Source organism: Ruditapes philippinarum, unplaced genomic scaffold, assembly GCF_026571515.1.
Source record: "Ruditapes philippinarum isolate M1 unplaced genomic scaffold, ASM2657151v2 ctg8926_1_1_1_1, whole genome shotgun sequence".
NCBI classification, from domain to species: domain Eukaryota; kingdom Metazoa; phylum Mollusca; class Bivalvia; order Venerida; family Veneridae; genus Ruditapes; species Ruditapes philippinarum.
Genome location: NW_026862864.1, coordinates 7,342 through 27,611, shown reverse-complemented (window position 1 = coordinate 27,611; position 20,270 = coordinate 7,342). Strand labels below are relative to the sequence as shown.

At 34.6% G+C, this 20,270-nt stretch overlaps 1 protein-coding gene across 1 annotated transcript; it reads right to left on the bottom strand.

Annotated features, from left to right (window-relative positions):
* Positions 1-12,118: 12,118 nt before the first annotated feature.
* Positions 12,119-19,941, bottom strand: LOC132720415 (uncharacterized). Its single transcript, XM_060704555.1, has 4 exons — positions 19,560-19,941; positions 15,782-15,862; positions 14,484-14,562; positions 12,119-13,146 (listed from the first exon to the last, which is right to left on the bottom strand). Exons 1-4 carry the CDS (start codon positions 19,675-19,677, stop codon positions 12,192-12,194), a joined length of 1,233 nt encoding a protein of 410 aa, XP_060560538.1. The 5' UTR covers positions 19,678-19,941; the 3' UTR covers positions 12,119-12,191.
* Positions 19,942-20,270: the final 329 nt, after the last annotated feature.

The window sequence follows — 20,270 nt, the reverse complement described above, 5'->3', positions numbered from 1 at the left end:
GTTTATATCATTTATAAGTATCATGATGTCATACTATACTTTAACGTACTACCGCAGTATTAAAGGATCTAGCAACGATAAAATGTTTGGTAGTTTAATTATGTTGGTTATCTTAAAGGGTGTTGAACGATAAATGGCAAAAATTTGAAATTATTTTTGTCCAGTAAGATTGCAGATTGCAGTATTTCAAAACAATCTGGGAAGAGCTTACCCAACCCAAAGTGTTTTGATATGTAGCATATTAACGCACTTTGGGATCAATTTCTCGATTTTGATGATACATTGGCCAAACTCATTTGCTATTTGTAATACACTTATCATTTGTACAATATTATACATTGTGAACATGTATGTGCTGCAATAAAATATGTTTAAACCAAACTGTTAGTAAACTAAATTAGTAAACTAAATTAGTAAACTAAATGGATTTTTACACACTTATTTAGGAAATTGGCTTCATTCAGACTAGTAAATCGATAGTTAAAACAAAATCTTTGACAAATTTAGTTTTGAAAATACTTTTTATTGAACACCAACCTTCATGTTCTGATGGCCACATCTGGAGATTATACAAACTAGGTTTAATGGCTTGACGAAGTGACAGTAGTATATCCAGACTGTTGGTCAGGGCCAGGTTTCATAGAAATTCCTTAGTCTGAAAGCAAGACCAAACTGAGACAATTTTGAGATTCAAAGATTATAACTTTTTTCATAGTATTAGAGAAAAACAATAGCACAATGGCAATAAAATGATTTGTCATTGTATTTGTTAATTGTTCTCAAGAAAATGAATTTAATTATAGTGCACAGTCTTTTACTGAAGGTAAAAAATTCATTGAAACGCTCTTAAGTTATTCCTAAAGTTGGATTTATGTCATAGGACTTAGGATACACTTAAGACTTTCTATGAAACGCAGCCCAGAAGATCTAGCTTATAACATTTACATTGCTCGTAATTCGGTTAAATCTAGATATGGCTTAAAAGGAATTTTTTTTGCTTTTGTGTAACAAAGGTGCTTTAATGACAGATATTAGTACATGTTATCTTTTCTTCATCGTGTTGACATATATTTTAAGATAACAGAATGATAGAAAAAAATTTGACCGTATTTAAATCAAGTGCTTAATCTTTCGGTATAATGTTTGTGGCGCCGTTATATGTCGCAACGCCGCTAAGGTGCCCTCAAACATAAACCACGACCTTACTGCGACCTGAAAACTAGTAAAATAGCATTTTTCTTTCGAAAATCGTTGGTTTTCTTTCAAATTTCTCTCGCAGACGGTCCGGGGCTCTGCAGTCTTGTGTTCCGTACGTTTTCTCTATGTCCTCAATACGACCCTTTTACGTCCATGGCGTTTCCACTGCGACTGTATTGCGTCCCCAAGGCGACCCCACGGCGATCATCGGCGACCCAGCTGCGACTGTGCTATGTTCTCTGCGTCCTGACGGCGACTCTACGACGACTATTGCGTTTGTCCGGCGACTGTCCTGCGACTGTACGACGACCCTACTACGTTCTTGCTACGTCTATAAAAACAATACTTTTTACCAGTAAATTTCATTCTGAGTCTGACCTTCAACGAGTGAAGACGTATATTTAATTACTATTAAGTTAAATCATCCATATTATTCCAAAGATGAGAGGCGGACGAGGCAAAAGAGCGAGGGTCTCTAAAGTGCTACAAGTTGACCCAGTCGCCGCTTCAGATATGCAGTTTGGTAGTGGTTCACAGTGTGTAGAAATAGCGTCGCCAAAGGTTTCCGAGCAATTTCTTGTAATTTCATCGGCGACTCTACGGCGTCCTTAGTACGAGTGTACTACGTCTATTGCGTTCTTATTGCGTCCTTACTACGATGCTGCTGCGACTATGGCGACTCCACTGCGATCCCACGGCGACCTAGCCAGGACTCAGCAAGAACGCAGAGTTTCTGCGACTGTTTTGTGCATGTTCAAAATAGTCGCCGACGGTCTGCGACCTTGTGCGTCCTTGGGTTCCTCGCTACGACCTCGCTGCGTCCCTGCTGCGTCCATGGCGACTGTGCTGCGTCCTGGGTCGTAGCAAGGTCGCAGTAAGGACGCAGTAAGGTCGCGAGGTATGTGTGAGGGCAGTTTAAATGTCGCACCATTGACACTAAATGTCGCGATCGCCGCTTAATGTCGCAAAACCATTTGACGTTAAATGTCGCAATGTTAACGTTAAATGTCGCAATGTTAACGTTAAATGTCGCACGAATTTCGCTTACCATTAAATGTCGCAACACTTCCGTTAAATGTCGCAAGATGTAATTTTATGTTGAACTCAAGTTTTATTGTTGTATCATATTAATTAAATCTGCCTACTCAATTTGAAAGCGAGTGAATTTATTATATATGGAACTGCGCTACAATTTAGGCGGCGATAACACTCATCTTGTAAATAAATGTATATTGTTTTGCGTTTGATTTTTAGCTGATCTTATGCAAGTACATATTGATAATTATACAATTGTCTACTATTTGTATGAAACTGCAAAATTGGCATTGTTCTGTTAATAGTTTAGTACAATTGTGTCTGTAAAATGGCAGAAAAAATAGGCTTCCTGAGGTGGCAGTCTGATGGCCTAGTTGACTGAGGAGGCAAATTGTCTCGCTGTCGGAAGAGGAAGCCTAAATTGCTGACGACCTGGACCTTAAGAGATTGCCTAACGCCCTGTAAGACTAACGTTGGTAGCCTAGTATCCTGAGGAGGCCGCCTAACATCCTAACAGCCTATCAATGTCAGCTTTGCAACCTGAAGTTGGCAATCTAACAGCTTAGAGTCGGCAGCCTAGTAGCTTATAGTTAGTGACTTATATTATAAATATGGAAACAATTTAAAATACAGTAAAATCACTATGAAATGTCATGCAAAAGCACATACACATGCATGATTATGGACAAAAACGCCTTTACCTTTAGGGCACTTAACTTTGTAGTCTAATAGCCTAAAGCTGGCAGTCTAGGAGCCTGGCAGCCTAACATTGGTGTCATGTTATAAAAAATGGAACGATCAAAATAATAAAACGGCAAGTTGGATTTTTCCTAAAATCTACTAGTACAAAGGGCTTCATAATTTACACATTTATTAATCAATACAATAAACATGATCATGGCAAGTAACATAATTATTGCATAAATTTTAATCAAGTTATTGCCATTTTCAGCAGTTTGAGAATGAATATCGTTAACCTACACCGGCAAGTTGGATTTATTTAAGTACTGTCTATACTTATGGCTTCACAATTTCCACACTTACTTATTTAGAAAAAGTTCATGATATTGCCATCCATTTACCCAAGTTATATTCCTTTTTTTCACTTTGAAAATAGGACCTTGTATGGTTAACCTATTTCGATAAGTTGGATTTATGTTAAAAATTTATTTAATGATATCTTCCATTTCTGGTAGGTGGATACCATTAATGGCCGTGTATTTTTTATAGAGTAAGGGGTCTCTAGTGTCAAGGTCACTGGTGTGAATTTTTTATAACATTTTTGCTCATTAAGCCTTTATTGTTAAGATTATGTATTTCATGTTTAATACAAACATGCCAAGGGAGGTCCTCTTCCTTTCGGTTTAGTTGGGGGTCCTGTGGGTAAAGGCCAAAGTCACCAATGCCAAAAATAGATTTTAACATTTTTGCAGGTGTTTTAACATTATTCTTTTGAAAGATGTCTTTTATATTTGGTAGGAACATGGAATTGAGGTCTTCTCCTTTGGTTAGTTAGGTCAAGGTCACCAGTTCTAAAATAGATTTCTACACTTTTACAGCCTTTATTTATTGACAAATGTATTTCATATTTGGAAGGTAGATAACTTGCATAGTATTCTTCCTTTATATTGAGGAAGGGATCAATGGGCCATGGTCACAAATGCTAAAGTAGATTTTAATTTGCATGATGACGTTCACACAAACAGTTTATGCTTTTATCAAATTTGCTAGTCGTATGTGTGTTTTTATTTCCATTTTAACGCCAGAAAGGCAGTGGTCATTCATATTATTGTTGCAATAAATCAAAAAGATATTTTCTTTACACATCTGTTCCATTTTTTTGTTTTGAAATATAAAGTTCTTAAAATTATCTTAAAATAGATACACTATTGTGCGTATGTTTGTATTTATGGTCATTTGAACTTCACTATGACGTACTCGACATGCGCATTTTAGGACGAACATAAAAAGTGGTTACAGATATTTAACCAATCGTCGTTACATATGTACGAGTATAATTCATGTTTTGTGTTTTTCGAAAAATGTCAGATTTATTTTCATTGAAATATTTATAATGAAGCGTTACAGATTAAGATTTTCATTACAGCAAAGCAATGATGTAAAAAGCCTAAATTCTCTGGTCAAAACGGCTAGCTGTCTTCAGCCAAACAGGAAGGCCAATATGAGCTTAATCAATTATTTGTATTCTTATTATATGATATATAGTTACTGAGAATCTTTCATTGTATAAAGCGACTTGGCGAGTAAAATATCACTTGCCACAATGTCCAAGCGTAAATAGTGTTTGACAAATCGTAAAATGTACTAAATCTTGTGTACTTATTTTACCTTTGACATCCGCTTACTGTGTGTGAATTTGCGTTTATTTATACTCGCCACCGGTTGCCAATATGGGCGAATCCTCCAGAAGAGTACAAGTCATTTTAGATTTTTGAGGATAGTGCAATTACAGATATAGAAAGATGCCCCGATTCCAGAAGCTTCCCCTTCTTTAACGTGCCAAGTTGTTTTAGCACCCATACACGGGACCTCGATTTAAAGTATCATCCGAAAGACTGATCAGTAATTTTAGCTGGCCAGCCCGGGAATAGAACCAACAAGGTCGAGGTTACAAGTCTCGCGCTCTATGCGGGCTGGCTGCTTACAAAAATTCCGGTGCATATAATCGTAAAATTCGCTCTTATCTAGCACCCGACTGCGTATCGAATACTACATGATCAAGGAGTACTACATGATATTTTTTTCGATTTTCGTATTGACCGTGCATTTCATACTATGTTTTTCACGTATTTTCCGTTTCTGTTAAAATAAAAAAATTGCCTTGATATTCAGTCAATGTTTCACGTTTGAAGTGAATATTTGTGATGTTTTGTTTTTGTGAAAATATAAAAAGGGAAATATTTTTGAAAAAATACCTTTCAGGGTCATCTGTCCTTTAGAAATGCATTAGTACTTTCATATGAAGTAAGAATTTTAAGTTTAAAGTGAATATGTTTGAAATTAGCCGTAACCAAAGGTTAATCAGAGCGGAAACATCTTAGAAAAATAAGGGGAATAACTTTGCAAAATATAACTAGGATTATCTGCCTTTGGATATTGCATCATATGATCATAGTGAACAACTAAACCACGTTTAAAGTAAATTCGGTAGTTTCTGAGAAAATAAATGAAATTACTTAAACCAAATTCTGAGAGTGACAATACCATAATACCTTTAATCTGTTTTCAATCAGGGTTACAAATGAAAATGTTAAACAAAAGAAAAATACTTATTTATTGAGAATTTAGTATCAATTATCCTTTCTAGCCTAAAGATTACATTATATACTAGCTCAAAACCTCGATATTTATGTTCGTTAAAGAAACCAAGTAAGACAAAGATAATTTTTGTGTAATGGCAATTACAATTAAAATAACTATGAGAATGTTAAAAAGTAATATAATTCTACTTTAAACATGGTTTTAATATGAATTTACATCTTGCGACATTTAACGGTAGTGTTGCGACATTTAACGGTAAGAGAAATTCGTGCGACATTTAACGTTAACATTGCGACATTTAACGGCAAATGATTTTGCTACATTTAGCGGCGGTTGCGACATTTAGCGGCAATTGTGCGACATTTAGCGGAAAGTGTGACATTTAACGGCGTTGCGACATATAACGGCGCCACAAGCGTTTCGAGCTTAAGCAGCATGCCTCCAGCTTCGTGCTTATTTTCATGAACATTTTGAAAATGTATTTAAAAGTATAATATTGTGCAGTGTACAAAGAAAGTGATTAACACACTGCAAACGGAACTTACAATCCACATAAATTACAAAATGCAAAAAAAGACCTTGCTAAGTTAGTCACGCAGTATAAATATTATAATATGAAAAAGGCAAAGCCTGAAAGCGAGCTCAATTTTACCGTAAGTTTAAAATAATCGTTCATTTTTATTTTACATTTTCCGTTTGAAAATTGTCATTCGGTATTTTATACACTGCTTCCGTTTATTCTGGTTCCCCCTTTCTATTATGGTTCCTATATAAGTGCGCAGGACACCAGTCTACGCTTCCGTTTTCAATCAGAGTACATCGGCTTTTATCGTTATCTTGTAATTCGAAAAGTTGCGATGTGTCCAATTCGGTACTTCAGACGAAAGTTTTCAAAACCATCACTTTGCAGGTACTCGCGTTACCGTAAAGCTCGCTTTGCGAGCAGGCCCTTCGGGCCAGCTCGTCGAGCTCGCTAATATCAGGTAAATAACCAAAATGGTTCTATGCATGAAAGATAGCTGTAATAAGTCTTTTTTCAGGACTGGCAAAAATATGAAAAGTTGAGCAGTTCTGAGTAATGTGTCAATCCTGCATATTTCCGCCATGTATAATAAGTATTTTTTTTCCGTATGTGAGAAGTTAGCAGTTAACAGTGAGCTAAGCAAAAAGGCATTACGATTTATATAGGGAAATCAATGATCTGCTGTTATGCTCAGCTGGGTAAGCAATCTAGCAGAGCATTCCAAAATAAAGTGTAGAAATGCTTTGCTGGTATGCTCAGCTGGGTAAGTAATCTAGCAGGCCATTACTAAATATAGTGTAAAAATGCTCTGCTGGTATGCTCAGCTGGCTAGGCAATCTAGCAGGGCATTCCTAAATATAATGTAAAAAATACTCTGCTGTTATACTCAGCTGGCTAAGCAATCTAGCGGAACATTCCAAAATATAATGTAAAAATGCTCTGCTGTTATGCTCAGCTGGCTAAGCAATCTAGCTGGGCATTCCAAAATATAGTGTAAAAATGCTCTGCTGTTATGCTCAGCTGGCTAAGCAATCTAGCGGGGCATTCCAAAATATAGTGTAAAAATGCTCTACTTTTATGCTCAGCTTGGTAAGCAATCTAGCGGGGCATTCCAAAATATTGTTTAAACATGATCTGCTGGTATGCTCAGCTGGCTAGGCAATCTAGCAGGGCATTCCTAAATATAGTGTAAAAATGCTTAGCTGTTATGCTCAGCTGGCTAAGCAATCTAGCGGGACATTCCAAAATATAGTGTAAAAATGCTCTGCTGAATTGCTCAGCTGGCTAAGCTAGAAGGGCATTCCTAAATATAGTGTTAAAAATGCTCAGCTGGCTAGGCAATCCAGCAGAGCATTCCTAAATATAGTGTAAAAATGCTCTGCTGGCAAGGTCAGCTGACTAAGCAATCTAGCAGAGCGTTCCAAAATATAGTGCGAAAAATGCTCTGCTGGTATGCTCAGCTAGCTAAGCAATCTAGCAGGGCATTCCTTAATATAGTGTTAAAAATGCTCAGTTGGCTAGGCAATCCAGCAAAGCATTCTGAAAATTAGTGTAAAAATGTTCTGCCGGAATGCTGAGCTGTCTAGGCAAACTAGCAGGGCATACTTAAATAAAGTATAAATTTCGTTGGTCTGCAACTGATTATTTGGCACTCGTAGACTTTCTAAAATATTTAGTGCCAATGCAGATAATGACATTTTTGACTTCTACGGGACCCTAAAGTGTTTATTTCTTTGGTCTCCGACTGATTCTGGGACGATCGCAGACTTTCAGGAATTTTTGGTGTTAATGCAGATAATGACATTTGTGAATTTTTAGGACCATCCAGAGTCCATTTCGTTGGTCTGCGAATGTTTCTGGAACACTCGCAGACTTTCAGAAATTTTCGGTGCCAATGGAGATAATGACATTTTTACTTCAAAAAGACCCTCCTGAGTCTATTTCGTTGGTCTGCAACTGGTTCTGAGTCACTCGCAGACTTTCAGGAATTTTAGTGTAAATGCAAAAAAATGATATTTTTGACTTTTTGTGACCTTCCTGAGTCCATTTTTTTTGTCTGCGACTGATTCTTAGGCACTCACAGACTTTCAGGAATTTTTATGTGAAGGCAGATAATTATATTTTTTACTTCTAGGGTCAATTTTTTGGTCTGCAACTTATTTTTGGACAGTCGCGGACTTTCAGGAATTTTTGGTGCCAATAGAGATAATTACAATTTATGACATTTTTGACCAACCAGAGTCTATTTCGTTGGTCTGCGACTGATTATTTGGCACTTGCAGACTTTCAGGAATTTTTGGTGCTTATGCAGATAATAACATTTTAGGGAAAACAACTTTGCTTATGACTAAGGGGTCCTTAAAAGTAAAAAAGTCATGATCTGCAATGGCACTAAACATCCTGAAAGTCTGCGAGTATCAAGGAATCAGTCGCAGACCCAAGAAATATACTCTGGCGGGTCCCTAAAAGTCAGAAATGTCATAATCTCCATTGGCACCAGAGATTCCTGAAAGTCTGCAAGTGTCCCAAAATCAGTCGCAGACCATATAAATGGACTCTGGCGGTTCTCTAGAAGTAAAAATTGCAAAAATCTCTATTGGCACCAAACTTTCCTGAAAGTCTGCGAGTGTCCAACAACACGCTGCAGGCCAATGAAATGGACTCTTAAAGGTCCCTAGAGGTCAAAAATATTATTATTTCTATTGGCACCAACCATTCCTGAAAGTCTGTGAGTGTTCAAGAATCAGTCGCAGAAGACCAAAATGGACTCTTGAGGGTCCCTAGAAGTCTTAATTGTCAATATCAGCATTGGCATCAAAATTCCTGAAAGTCTGCGAGTGTCCTTCAAAAAGTCGCAAGACAATGAAGTAGTCTCTTAAAGGTCCTTAGAAGACAAAAAATATCATAATTTCTATTGGCACCAAAATTCCTGAAAGTCTGCGAGTGCCTCATAATTGCCTAGAAGTCGAAAATGTCAATAAAACTTTGGCAACAATAAATCCTGGAACTCAGAATCAGTCTGCCAACTGAGCATTCCACCAATATTTCGGAATGCCCTGCTAGATTGCCTAGCCAGCTTAGCATTCCACCAGAGCATTTTACACCATATTTAGTAATGCCCTGCTAGATTGCCTAGCCAGCAGAGCATTCCACCAGAGCATTTTTTCACTATATTAAGGAATGCTGTTATAGTGCCTAGCCAGCTGAGCATTCCAGCAGAGCATTTTTACACTATATCTAGTAATGCTCTGCTAGATTGCCTAGCCAGCTCAGCATTCAAGCAGAGCATTTTTTCACTATATTAAGGAATGCTCTGCTATAGTGCCTAGCCAGCTGAGCATTCCTGCAGAGCATTTTAACACTTTATTTAGTAATGCCCTGCTAGATTGCCTAGCCAGCTTAGCATTCCAGCAGAGCATTTTTACACTTTATTTCGTAATGCTCTGCTAGATTGCCTAGCAGCTTAGCATTCCACTAGCGCATTTTTACACTATATTTAGGAATGCCCTGCTATATTGCCTAGCCAGCGTAGCATTCCAGCAGAGCATTTTTACACTATATTTAGTAATGCCCTGCTAGATTACCTAGCCAGCTTAGCATTCAAGCAAAGCATTTTTACACTATATTTAGTAATGCCCTGCTAGATTGCCTAGCCAGCTTAGCATTCCAGAAAAGCATTTGTTAACTATATTTAGTAATGCTCTGCTAGATTGCCTAGCCAGCTTAGCATTCAAGCAGAGCATTTTTACACTGTATTTAGTAATGTCTTGCTAGATTGCCTAACCAGCGTAGCATTCCAGCAGAGCATTTTTACACTATATTTAGTAATGCTGTGCTAGATTGCCTAGCCAGCTCAGCATTCAAGCAGAGCATTTTTTCACTATATTTAGGAATGCCCTGCTAGATTGCCTAGCATGCTTAGCATTCCAGCAGAGCATTTTTACACTATATTTAGTAATGCTCTGCTAGATTGCCTAGCCAGCTTAGCATTCCAGCAGAGCATTTTTTTCACTATATTTAAGAATGCCCTGCTAGATTGCCTAGCCAGCTTAGCATTCCAGCAGAGCATTTTTACACTATATTTAGGAATGCCCTGCTAGATTGCCTAGCCAGCTTAGCATTCCAGAACAGCATTTGTACACTATATATAGTAATGTCCTGCTAGATTGCCTAGCCAGCTAAGCATTCCAGCAGAGCATTTTTATACTATATTTAGTAATGCCCTGCTAGATTGCCTAGCCAGCATAGCATTCCAGCAGAGCATTTTCTCACTATATTTAGTAATGCCCTGCTAGATTGCCTAGCCAGCTGAGCTAGCCAGCTGAGCATTCCAGCAGAGCATTTTAATACTATAATTAGTAATGCACTGCTAGATTGCCTAGCCAGCTGAGCGTTCCAGCAGAGCATTTTTTCACTAAAGCTAGGAATACTCTGCTAGATTGCCAAGACAGCTGAGTATTGCAGCAGAGCATTTTTACACTATATTTAGGAATGCCCTGCTAGATGCCCAAAACAGCTGAGCATTACAGCAGATCATTACCTTCCCTATATAAATTGAAATGCCTTTTTGCTTAGCTCACTGTTCACTGCTAACTTCTCACATACTTTTTTTCCAACAAAGTGCGTATTATTGTGATAGCAGAAATTAAGTGAAATTTTAAAGTGATAACATTTTGCGAACAAGACGTAAACACTGCATTCCGTAGGACATGTTATCCATGCTCAAACAGAAAAAAGACACTGGTGGTTCTGAAGTTTACGGGACCAATGTTAGTATTTTACAAAATTTTTATGAAAATAACGAAGAACAAATCCAACCGCAGCTTTTCGGCCCTGACAATTTTTATTTTCATCAAAGTTACGCGAGATGCTCCGAATGCCTCGCGTCCGAGTCCCATTATTATTTGAATTCAAAATATTTTGGGGCGGTTCAAACGATAAGGATAGTTTAGCATATTACCAACACAGATAAAAGCTGTATATTTGGTGTGTTTTAAAGTTTTAGAATTTTTTCTTGCTTATGCATTGTGTCTAGGCATCTTTAACAGCCATCATACTGATTGGGATACAGGTTAAATTAAATACAGAAAACCGTTTTCGAAACGACATGCATGATTTTAATATTTAGCTGCATTATGAAGAGAAAAGTTCATTCGCATACATAAATTAATTGTGCATACATGTTGCACATACATACATGTATACGACTAATGCATATATGTTACATTCAGATATATCACACATACATATATCACACTCATATATCACACATACATGTATCAATATACATATATCACACACATATAACACTAGGATTTCAATCATAAAACAGTCACAGCAACATAGTATTGCTACGCCGAACCTTAATGGGGAATACTTTCTTTTTATAGTCAAGGTCAACACAGTTTTAAGGTATTTACCCTGTTCATATGAAATGCGCACAGAAATGAATCAATATTGAATGACAAGAATGTCGTTAAAAGAATAAAATATACTATTTACATGAAACAACATATTTCATGTAAAACATAAATGAAATATGAGTAGTGTATGCCATTATGGCCTTTTTACATCAGAATACGGATGAATATGCATGACAACTTTTATAAAACTACTTTCTTGAGCAAAATGTAAATTAAAACAGCCGTGTCCTTGCTCTACGTGCTGCACTTTCTGTTTAATATATCACTTTGTTTGACATTTTCCTTTATCCTAGCTTTAATCATATGATGAAACAGCAACTTCTTTAGCATTTTAATTATAAGCACTGAATGATGACTTTATTTTCACTCCAGTCAATATGTCTTTCTCATCGTTTTCATTCTTGACATCAATCAATGATGGAAACAGTTTCAACAATTTTTGAATTGCAATATATATTTGCTCTTGTCATGGCTATATCATTTGCTTTTTTGATACGAATTCTCCATACATTACATCGAGAGCGGTGACTTGAAGCATGACTTAACCCCCCCCCCCCGCCACTATCCCAAGAACTCTTCCGGAGATGAGACCGGCGTTAAAACGCCTAATGCATAATGAAGATAGTTTCATAGTTACATGTACAATACAACGCATTGGTAATAATTCTGTTTTATTTATATAGACAAATAAATAACAAACAAAATACAAATGAAGGTTTCCCTTTCATTATTCACTTCATATCTTTCACATATCGCTTAGTTTTAACAATATGCTTTTCTTCATTTTGACTTTCTTTATCCATGCCCTCATTGATGTCAGCATCAAAATAAGAAGTGAAACCGATCAAGTGAGGGAATATACTATCATTTTGTTCTAACACTGGTTTCTTGTCTATCTTACAAACTGCACGCATTGGCATATATCCACTACTGTCCGTTTCTATCAACGTGTTTTTACTGTTGTTAATATTGTCAATGTTTTCTTTTTCATTTTTATCTTGATCAGTTTCTTCGCAAGAGTTTGAACCCAACCGCATGTAACCTGGACAACAAATTATAATTTCTGTATCATTTATAGCACCTCCTGGTGTACCTTGATCAAGTGAATCTTCACGAATCGCATGGACGTCTCGATGATTCACATTCATTTGCTTGGACTGCTTTCTATCGTTTGCATCACGCTCACCAATGCTGTTCTGTTTACTTTCCATTTCAGCTTCGTATTGAGGATGTATATACATATCATTTGCAGACCGCTGACTGCTGCTTTTCATTTTCATTTCTAATCTCTCCTTTGTTGTTTCAAACGGTGAAACATCTGTTACTTTGCTTATGTTCAAATCTTTCGGTTTAATATTTACAGTTTCACTAATTGACGTTATTCTGATTGGTTCAAGGTAAGAGCAGTCTGATGATTCGGAAAGTTGCCTGTCAAGAACTTGTCTAGCGTTACTGTTGTTTGATTTAATACTTTTAATACTGGCATACATTCCGGATAGGTTCTGTTGCCTGGACTTGAAGGGATGAATATTTCGGAATGATGATGGTATGCTAGGTAGCGGTCTATTTGCTCTCATCCTATTATACAGATGTGTTAGCGTTCTATTTGTTGTGTTCTTGTGCTGGGAAGGTAATTGGTCGCTCTCTCTAGACCCTTCTTCCATCTCTTCACTGCGAATTTTACGTCTGTAATGGAAATTTTATGGTGTCTCAAGATTAAATTAAAACTGTGTTGAATAATGGCATGTAAGATTTTCATTGAAATACCTATATATTCAAAGGCAAATAAGCTGTACCAAAAACAAGTCAAATTATGTATCTTATGATGATGATGATTATTATTATTATTATTATTATTATTATTATTATTATTATTATTATTATTATTATTATTATTATAAAGGACAACTTTTGAACAACATTTAAATTAAATGTACTTATAATATGCCTTATTATTATCATGTTAATTAACAATCTCTCAGCGTATTTGGGATGACATATTGAGCAAATACACTTTTATGTAAAAAGCTATAGTGAAGTATAATCGGTATGTTATTGGTATGGTAATGGATTTTAGATATATAAGGCTAAATCTAAAATGCCTAAAGTGAAACGTCTATTTATTGTCCGTACATTATATGAACGGTTGAACGAAGATATTATATCTACAATCGGCTTTAAAAGAGTGGCAACAGATAGATAACATTAGAGCTTTGACATCTTAATAAAGTTTTGTTAAAAGCTATCTTAATTAAGTAAAAATAATAAATGCAGTAGTCACAGGTGTGTTAATCGATCTATTTTCATAGCAAGTAAATGATATGACACTTTTTTAAATTATTTTGTTTCAACTCGACTTAAACGTTTGTTGCAATTCAATTACATGGAACTTTGTACAAATTATGCTTATATGCCAATCATGTCTCTTTAACACAATATAATCTAGTATAAATTATAGCCAAAAAATGCTCAGATCATTTTTTACAATACACTATAATAACGTGAGATAACAGAAGTAACGTAAATTTTGTTTTTGAAAATAGATTTAACTTGAACGAATATTTTTAATATACTCAGGACTATACTGCTAGATAAAATGGCGCCTTGGAACGTCCCTATGAAATCAATATTACAAGGGCAAATACATTGACTTGGTATTTGTTATGTGGCGTCAAATAATGTCGCTTGAATAACAACAACAATTGCATATCAATAGTACCTTTTGCTAATTGTCAATGAATGCCAGTTTAACGGAGTAAAAGTATTTATTTTTAACTTTTCAACTGACATTTAATTGACGTCACAAAGCTGTAACAAATACATGTAATTGTCACAGCTTTGTGACGTCAACCAAATGTCAGTTGAATTAACTAAAGGTCAATAATAAATATACATACAACTGCGTCTGTTATGTCAGGTAAACAATGACTAAGTGTACACATATTTTTACGTCAAATGAAATAAAAATAAATGAAAATTGAAATAGGAAAAAAATTAATGTATATAATATATCAGAAATTTACCTTGCTATGAAGAACAGCATGCACGAGATAAATAATAGGAAGATTAATCCGAGGCCAATTATCACACCAACAACAACCACTGAAATATACAGATTATATTGTTGATTTTTGGGTCAATAGGTCAAAGGTCAATGTCAAAGGGGCCATACATGTCAGAATGGTTTCCACTGATTATCTTGAAAACTATTCATCACAGTCTTCATATTTCACACAGTGATTGGTCATAACTAGTAACAAAGCATAGCAAACCTTATAGGTCATTCTAGGTCCCAATAAAAGATGTAAAAATCTCGTCAAGTCTTATGTGGATGTATATATAAGTATCAGAAGAGCAGGTTTTCTTGTAAATGGTTTTCAAATGTCAAAATAAAAAGAACTGTTCAAATGCATGAGAAAGTATAGAAACACATTATGTTTAAAAGTGAGAAATCATGCTTGAATTTTAATTTTAACATTACTGTCGAAGATAATTGTAATAAGCGATGGTTAGGAATGCATCATCTTGAGGATGATGAACATGATGATAAAAAAGAGAAAAGAGAAGAAGGAAAATAAGATGATGATGATGGTGATAAAGTTGGTGATGGTGGTGTTATTGTTGTTGTTGTTGGTGGTGATGATGATGATGATGAAGAAGATGATGATGATGAAAAAGAAGAAGTAGAAGAAAAATAGAATGATGGTGATGATATAGATAGTGATGGTGGTGATGGTTTTGACGACGACGACAATGACGTACACAATGATGTAAAAATGCATAAGAAAAATATTGCATTAATATGGTTTTTTATCGATAACGGCCCTGAATAACAGATTTTACCACATACGGTTACCAAAATGGAGTAATGTCTTTTTATGGTGTTTAGCCTTGGTAAGTTCATTATGGTGTTGTGATCCAAACTAGGCCTTCTGTAGCCTATCGTATGCGCAGTTGCTTAGTACCGATATTTGAAGAACGTTTAATTCAGCTTAATATGATAGGCAAGTTCTTTTTAAGATTTCGGAAACAGCTATCAATTCAAATAGCAAAATAGTTAACTGACGAGGCTGAAAAGTCGCCATTACTAGTTTTGCTTACCAGCAAAGTCACGTGATTCTGCCTTCATATAAATCACAGGCGCTAGTCACATAATCAAATATTTTACATATTTTACATAATCGGCCTATACATGTATATGTATATTAATATCTTATTATAGTATATAGCCCATATAGAATATAAAAAAGTTTGTTTCAAACACCTGTTGTATGGACTATACATTAAAATTAATACATTTATAAAATAAAATAGTTGTTACCCGAATCAGTTGATCTCCCCGGTACAAACGTTTTAACAGTTGTCGATGGCTTCACTGTTGAACCATCAGTTCCATTGATCCCTGTAAGAAAATAAATAACAATAAGAATAATGTCAGGCAGCGCGTGTTTAGAACCCTTTTATCAATCTTACTGAAAATTTAGGTATCTTTATAAACGTAAAAAATATTCTTTTTAATGCGACAGATCTTATTTAAATTTCCTCACGCATTGGTCTTAAAATGTTAAAGACTTAACTTTATCACTCCTACGTAGGAGATATAAAACCTAATTAGGAGTTTTAAAGTCCTACGTAGGACTTACAAACTCATACGTAGGACATTATAACTCCTACGTAGGAGATAAAAAAGCCTAATTAGGAGTTATAAAACTCCTACGTAGAGGAACACTTATAAAGTCCTACGTAGGAGTTATAAACTCTTCGTAGGACTTTTGAACTCCTACGTAGGACTTTAAAACTACTAATTAGTTTTTTTTATCTCCTACGTAGGAGTTATAAAGTCCTACGTAGGAGTTACAAAGTCCTACGTAGGAGTTATCTTTTTTATAGAACATGTTAAATTGGCACCAGGACGCTTCCGTATCTTTTCGTCCCTGATACAAAAGAAAAAAAAATCTATGTAATAAAGACAAAATTTAGAATCGTTTTGAAGAGACTTTGGACTTGTTTCTGATACACAAGAAAGAAATCTTTTAAATAAGGACAAAGTTTGAAATCGTTTTTGAAGAAACTTTATAAACATCGGTTGTTTTATTCAGGAAAAATTATTCAAATTGTTTAGGATAATCAATCTTCAAAAAATAACAATATTTTTACATAGTGACTACTAAGTTTTAATAAATTTGAACTTTTTTTCATTTCTATATTTGATTTGCACGCTTATATTGAAATATATTTCAATTGCACATATGCACATGTACTACAAATTAACGCTGAGTTTAGGTAGAAATTAAAAGTATATATTATCAAAGTTTAATCATTCAAGATTAAACTCTTTTATTTTACATGAATGACACATGTCTTAATCTATCGATCAGTTGTACTGCGTATCAATACGCATGCTCAGTCTGAGAGCTATATTTTGAACACTATATATAAGGAGCTGCGCGAGCCCGCTGCTTCCTTTTCGTTCTGGAACTCTATGAGAAAGGTAGCTGCTGATCATATTTTAAAATTTTTGTTAAAATCTTAATCTAGGTTTTTAATTTCCCGCCCTCCGCAACCCTTTTTTCTGCTGTGCTTGTTTTACATTTCAGGAGTCAGCTATCACAACGCTTCGTCATGATTGGGACACATGTTTTATGCTGGGCGACGGAGTACCTAAATAACAGTCAATTGCTAATCGAATAGACATTAGTCAATAGCTTGATGCAACCGTTGTCGGTGCTCTTGCAACACTATGATATGATTCAAAGGACATCAAAAATGTTTGTGTAATTATCGGACATACATAACACGGGAAACCGTTGTCGGTGCATTTTAATTGTGTTAATTTTGCAAAATTTCATATTTGACTACTCCTCTCAGCTGAAATTTAACATAACGTTTTTTCTATTTGCGACCGTTGTCGGAGCAAATATGATGTGTATTTAAAGTTCCTAAATTGCTTTTATACCCAGTCATGATGGAAATTATTCGCCAAAAGAAATAAAAAAGTTATTACAAAAAAAAAATGTTGTATTTTCTTCTTGTATCAGACTGATTTGCGATGTACAATGGCCTCTCGGGTTCGAACCAGCAACATTCGTCCAGAACACTCTTTATTATGCATTCATTGGAAAATAAATGTGTATATACGACGATCTTAAAATGCAAATTGTTTCAAACATTTGTCATAAAACAATACAAGTTTTGTTTCAAATATGACGACGATGACTGGTGTAAATGACTCATAATTACCGTGAATAAATTTGCAGATAGCTATTTCATAAAACAATTTACAAATATTTAGAAATGCATTTTATACATGTAATATAATATTATATGTTCATTGACTTTAATATAATAGAAATAATTAATAAAACAAATGTACAAAATAATACAAAGATGTCATCTGGATAATATCGCGATGCAGAAAACAAATAGTTTAAAGTTGTATTATATATGAACATGATAAATAACAGTATTCATGTAATTAGCAATAAATAATAGTATATTAAAAATATGATTAAGCCTAACAATAACAAATCTTTGCAAGCATTTATGGTCACATTCAACAGTTATGCTAAAGACTTATTTCGGTATACCATTATTTTTTATGTCTTGCATTAAAATAAGCTCGGAAAGGAATCGACAGGGGTACCTGCATGGACAGTGGATCGGACTTTTGACTCTCTTGTGTATCGTTAATATCATATGGCTTCCATTTTCGTATACCAGTATATAAGATATTTTTAATTTTCCTTTTTATTTTATTTCATTTTTTATTTTCATGTCGTTTTTTTGCAATCGGGTTAAAAATAAGTTCTCAATGGTTTGTATTTTAAGTGTAAGGGTTTTTGGAATTACGATTTGTATGAGTTTACTAGAGTGTGATCGGACCAAAATACCATCGAGTAACCTTTTATAATATATGAACTTAAAATTAATAGAGTGCCATAAAAACACGTGCCTTATAAAAAGCTCGAACTAGAAAATCAAATTGTAATCGATCCACTTTATAAACTGTCCTATTTTATTTGTTTAAACTCTAGACTGTGGCTGTTTTTAGATTTTAATTAGTCAAAATAATCTTTAATTGACATGCCCGAGCAAAAGTTGAGACCTAGTAAAGAAATATTAGAGAAGAGAGTTGTAGTAAGTGAATTTTGAACAATACTACTTTTCAAAACGCCTATTTTCTGTAGGGGAAACATTGTCTGACGTATGTTGGGTAGTAAATGATGTCAGTTTTCTAAAAAGTACATTTGATACGCCTTTGTTATACAAGGATATACATTAAAGGGACTCAACTCAGGATTTTATTTACATGAAGGGACATGAAGTTTCCGAGATTAGTGTACCATTTGATGTAGGTTTAGACCAATAACTAGTGATCATTTTTAAAAGCAAAATGACCCAAAAATAAAAATCATTGCAACTCTTTCCTTACAAATTTGGCAATAAATTACGCAAAAATCGATTGTAATTTGATTCCGAACATAAACATAATTCTCTATTTGTCTTTTGAAATGTTTCCAATTGAAGTGTTTCATTTGATCTATGTACGAATTTCAAATTTTATGTTTTGAGGCTTTTTTGACCTCAGTGGAGCACCTTTAAGTTACAGTTAATATAGTCTTAAATTCAACCAAAAAAGTAATATAACTCTACAGTAATTAGATTATCGGCCTTTTTGTCACGTTTAAAGGATTTAAAAAAGAAGTTATTTTAATACAAATGTAAAACATAAGTTGTTTCCATAATCTCATGATAGGTTCTCGAAAGAGTTATAATAATGTTTCTGTTATTTAACACACGTGAATACTGTTCTCGAACATCATAAAATGCAACAATGTCGTGCATTTGTTCCTAAGGAAATATAAAAAAACATATTTTTTTCATACAGGTATTTTTGTTTATTCTTTTTTTAAATTTTAAACAATACTTTTGCAAAGTACAAGCAGAAGATGCACTTTAACAATTAAGTAAATGAAAACATTAAAGGAAATTACACGAAGTTGTTATAAAAATATACGCATAACCTTTACATTTAAAGTTAAAAAGTATAATTAAATATCTCACTGCATATTTAATCGCGACAAGCATGTTTTACTTACTGATAGTACCATTGCATCTTTTAACTGTATATATTATCAAAAACGTCTGCAACAGTTGTTTAAAATCCATCTTGAGGGGTCCAAATACAAACGAATATTCAACAATAACAATGCGCATATATTTCAGACTTAAATATAAATTCAACTCGGTTGTCAGCTTATCAAAATAATTTTATTCACGAGAGTGTCTGTCTTAAATGATTTATAAGTGAATATAGCTACTTTGTAAAAAGTTCACGGCGTAGTTAATGTACAGTATCAATGTGATTTAAGCGAAATAAAGCTGAAAGAGTGACGTATGTAAACCGGGTAGCCAATCAGAATAGTCAATCAATAACTTAATGTAGAGGTCGCGAATATGGAAAGCCATGGCTGTCTGATATTGTTCTTTTTCAATTTATGTAACCATTTGGATAATATATGAGTTCACTTCGACTATATATTATGGTGGGTAAATTTCTGCCACCAGCTAACCTGATAATTAACTAGTAATTAAGAGGTTAACTAGTTACGTAACTAGTTAACCTCTTAATTAACTAGTTAATTATCAGGTTAACTAGTTACGTAACTAGTTAATTTTTTCAATAAAGAAAAGATCATAACGGGAAATAAATGCATGTTTGTGCCCGCAACTGCCATCCCTTATTGTCAGCTTAATATTAAGAGGTTAACTAGTTACGTAACTAGTTAACCTGATAATTAACTAGTTAA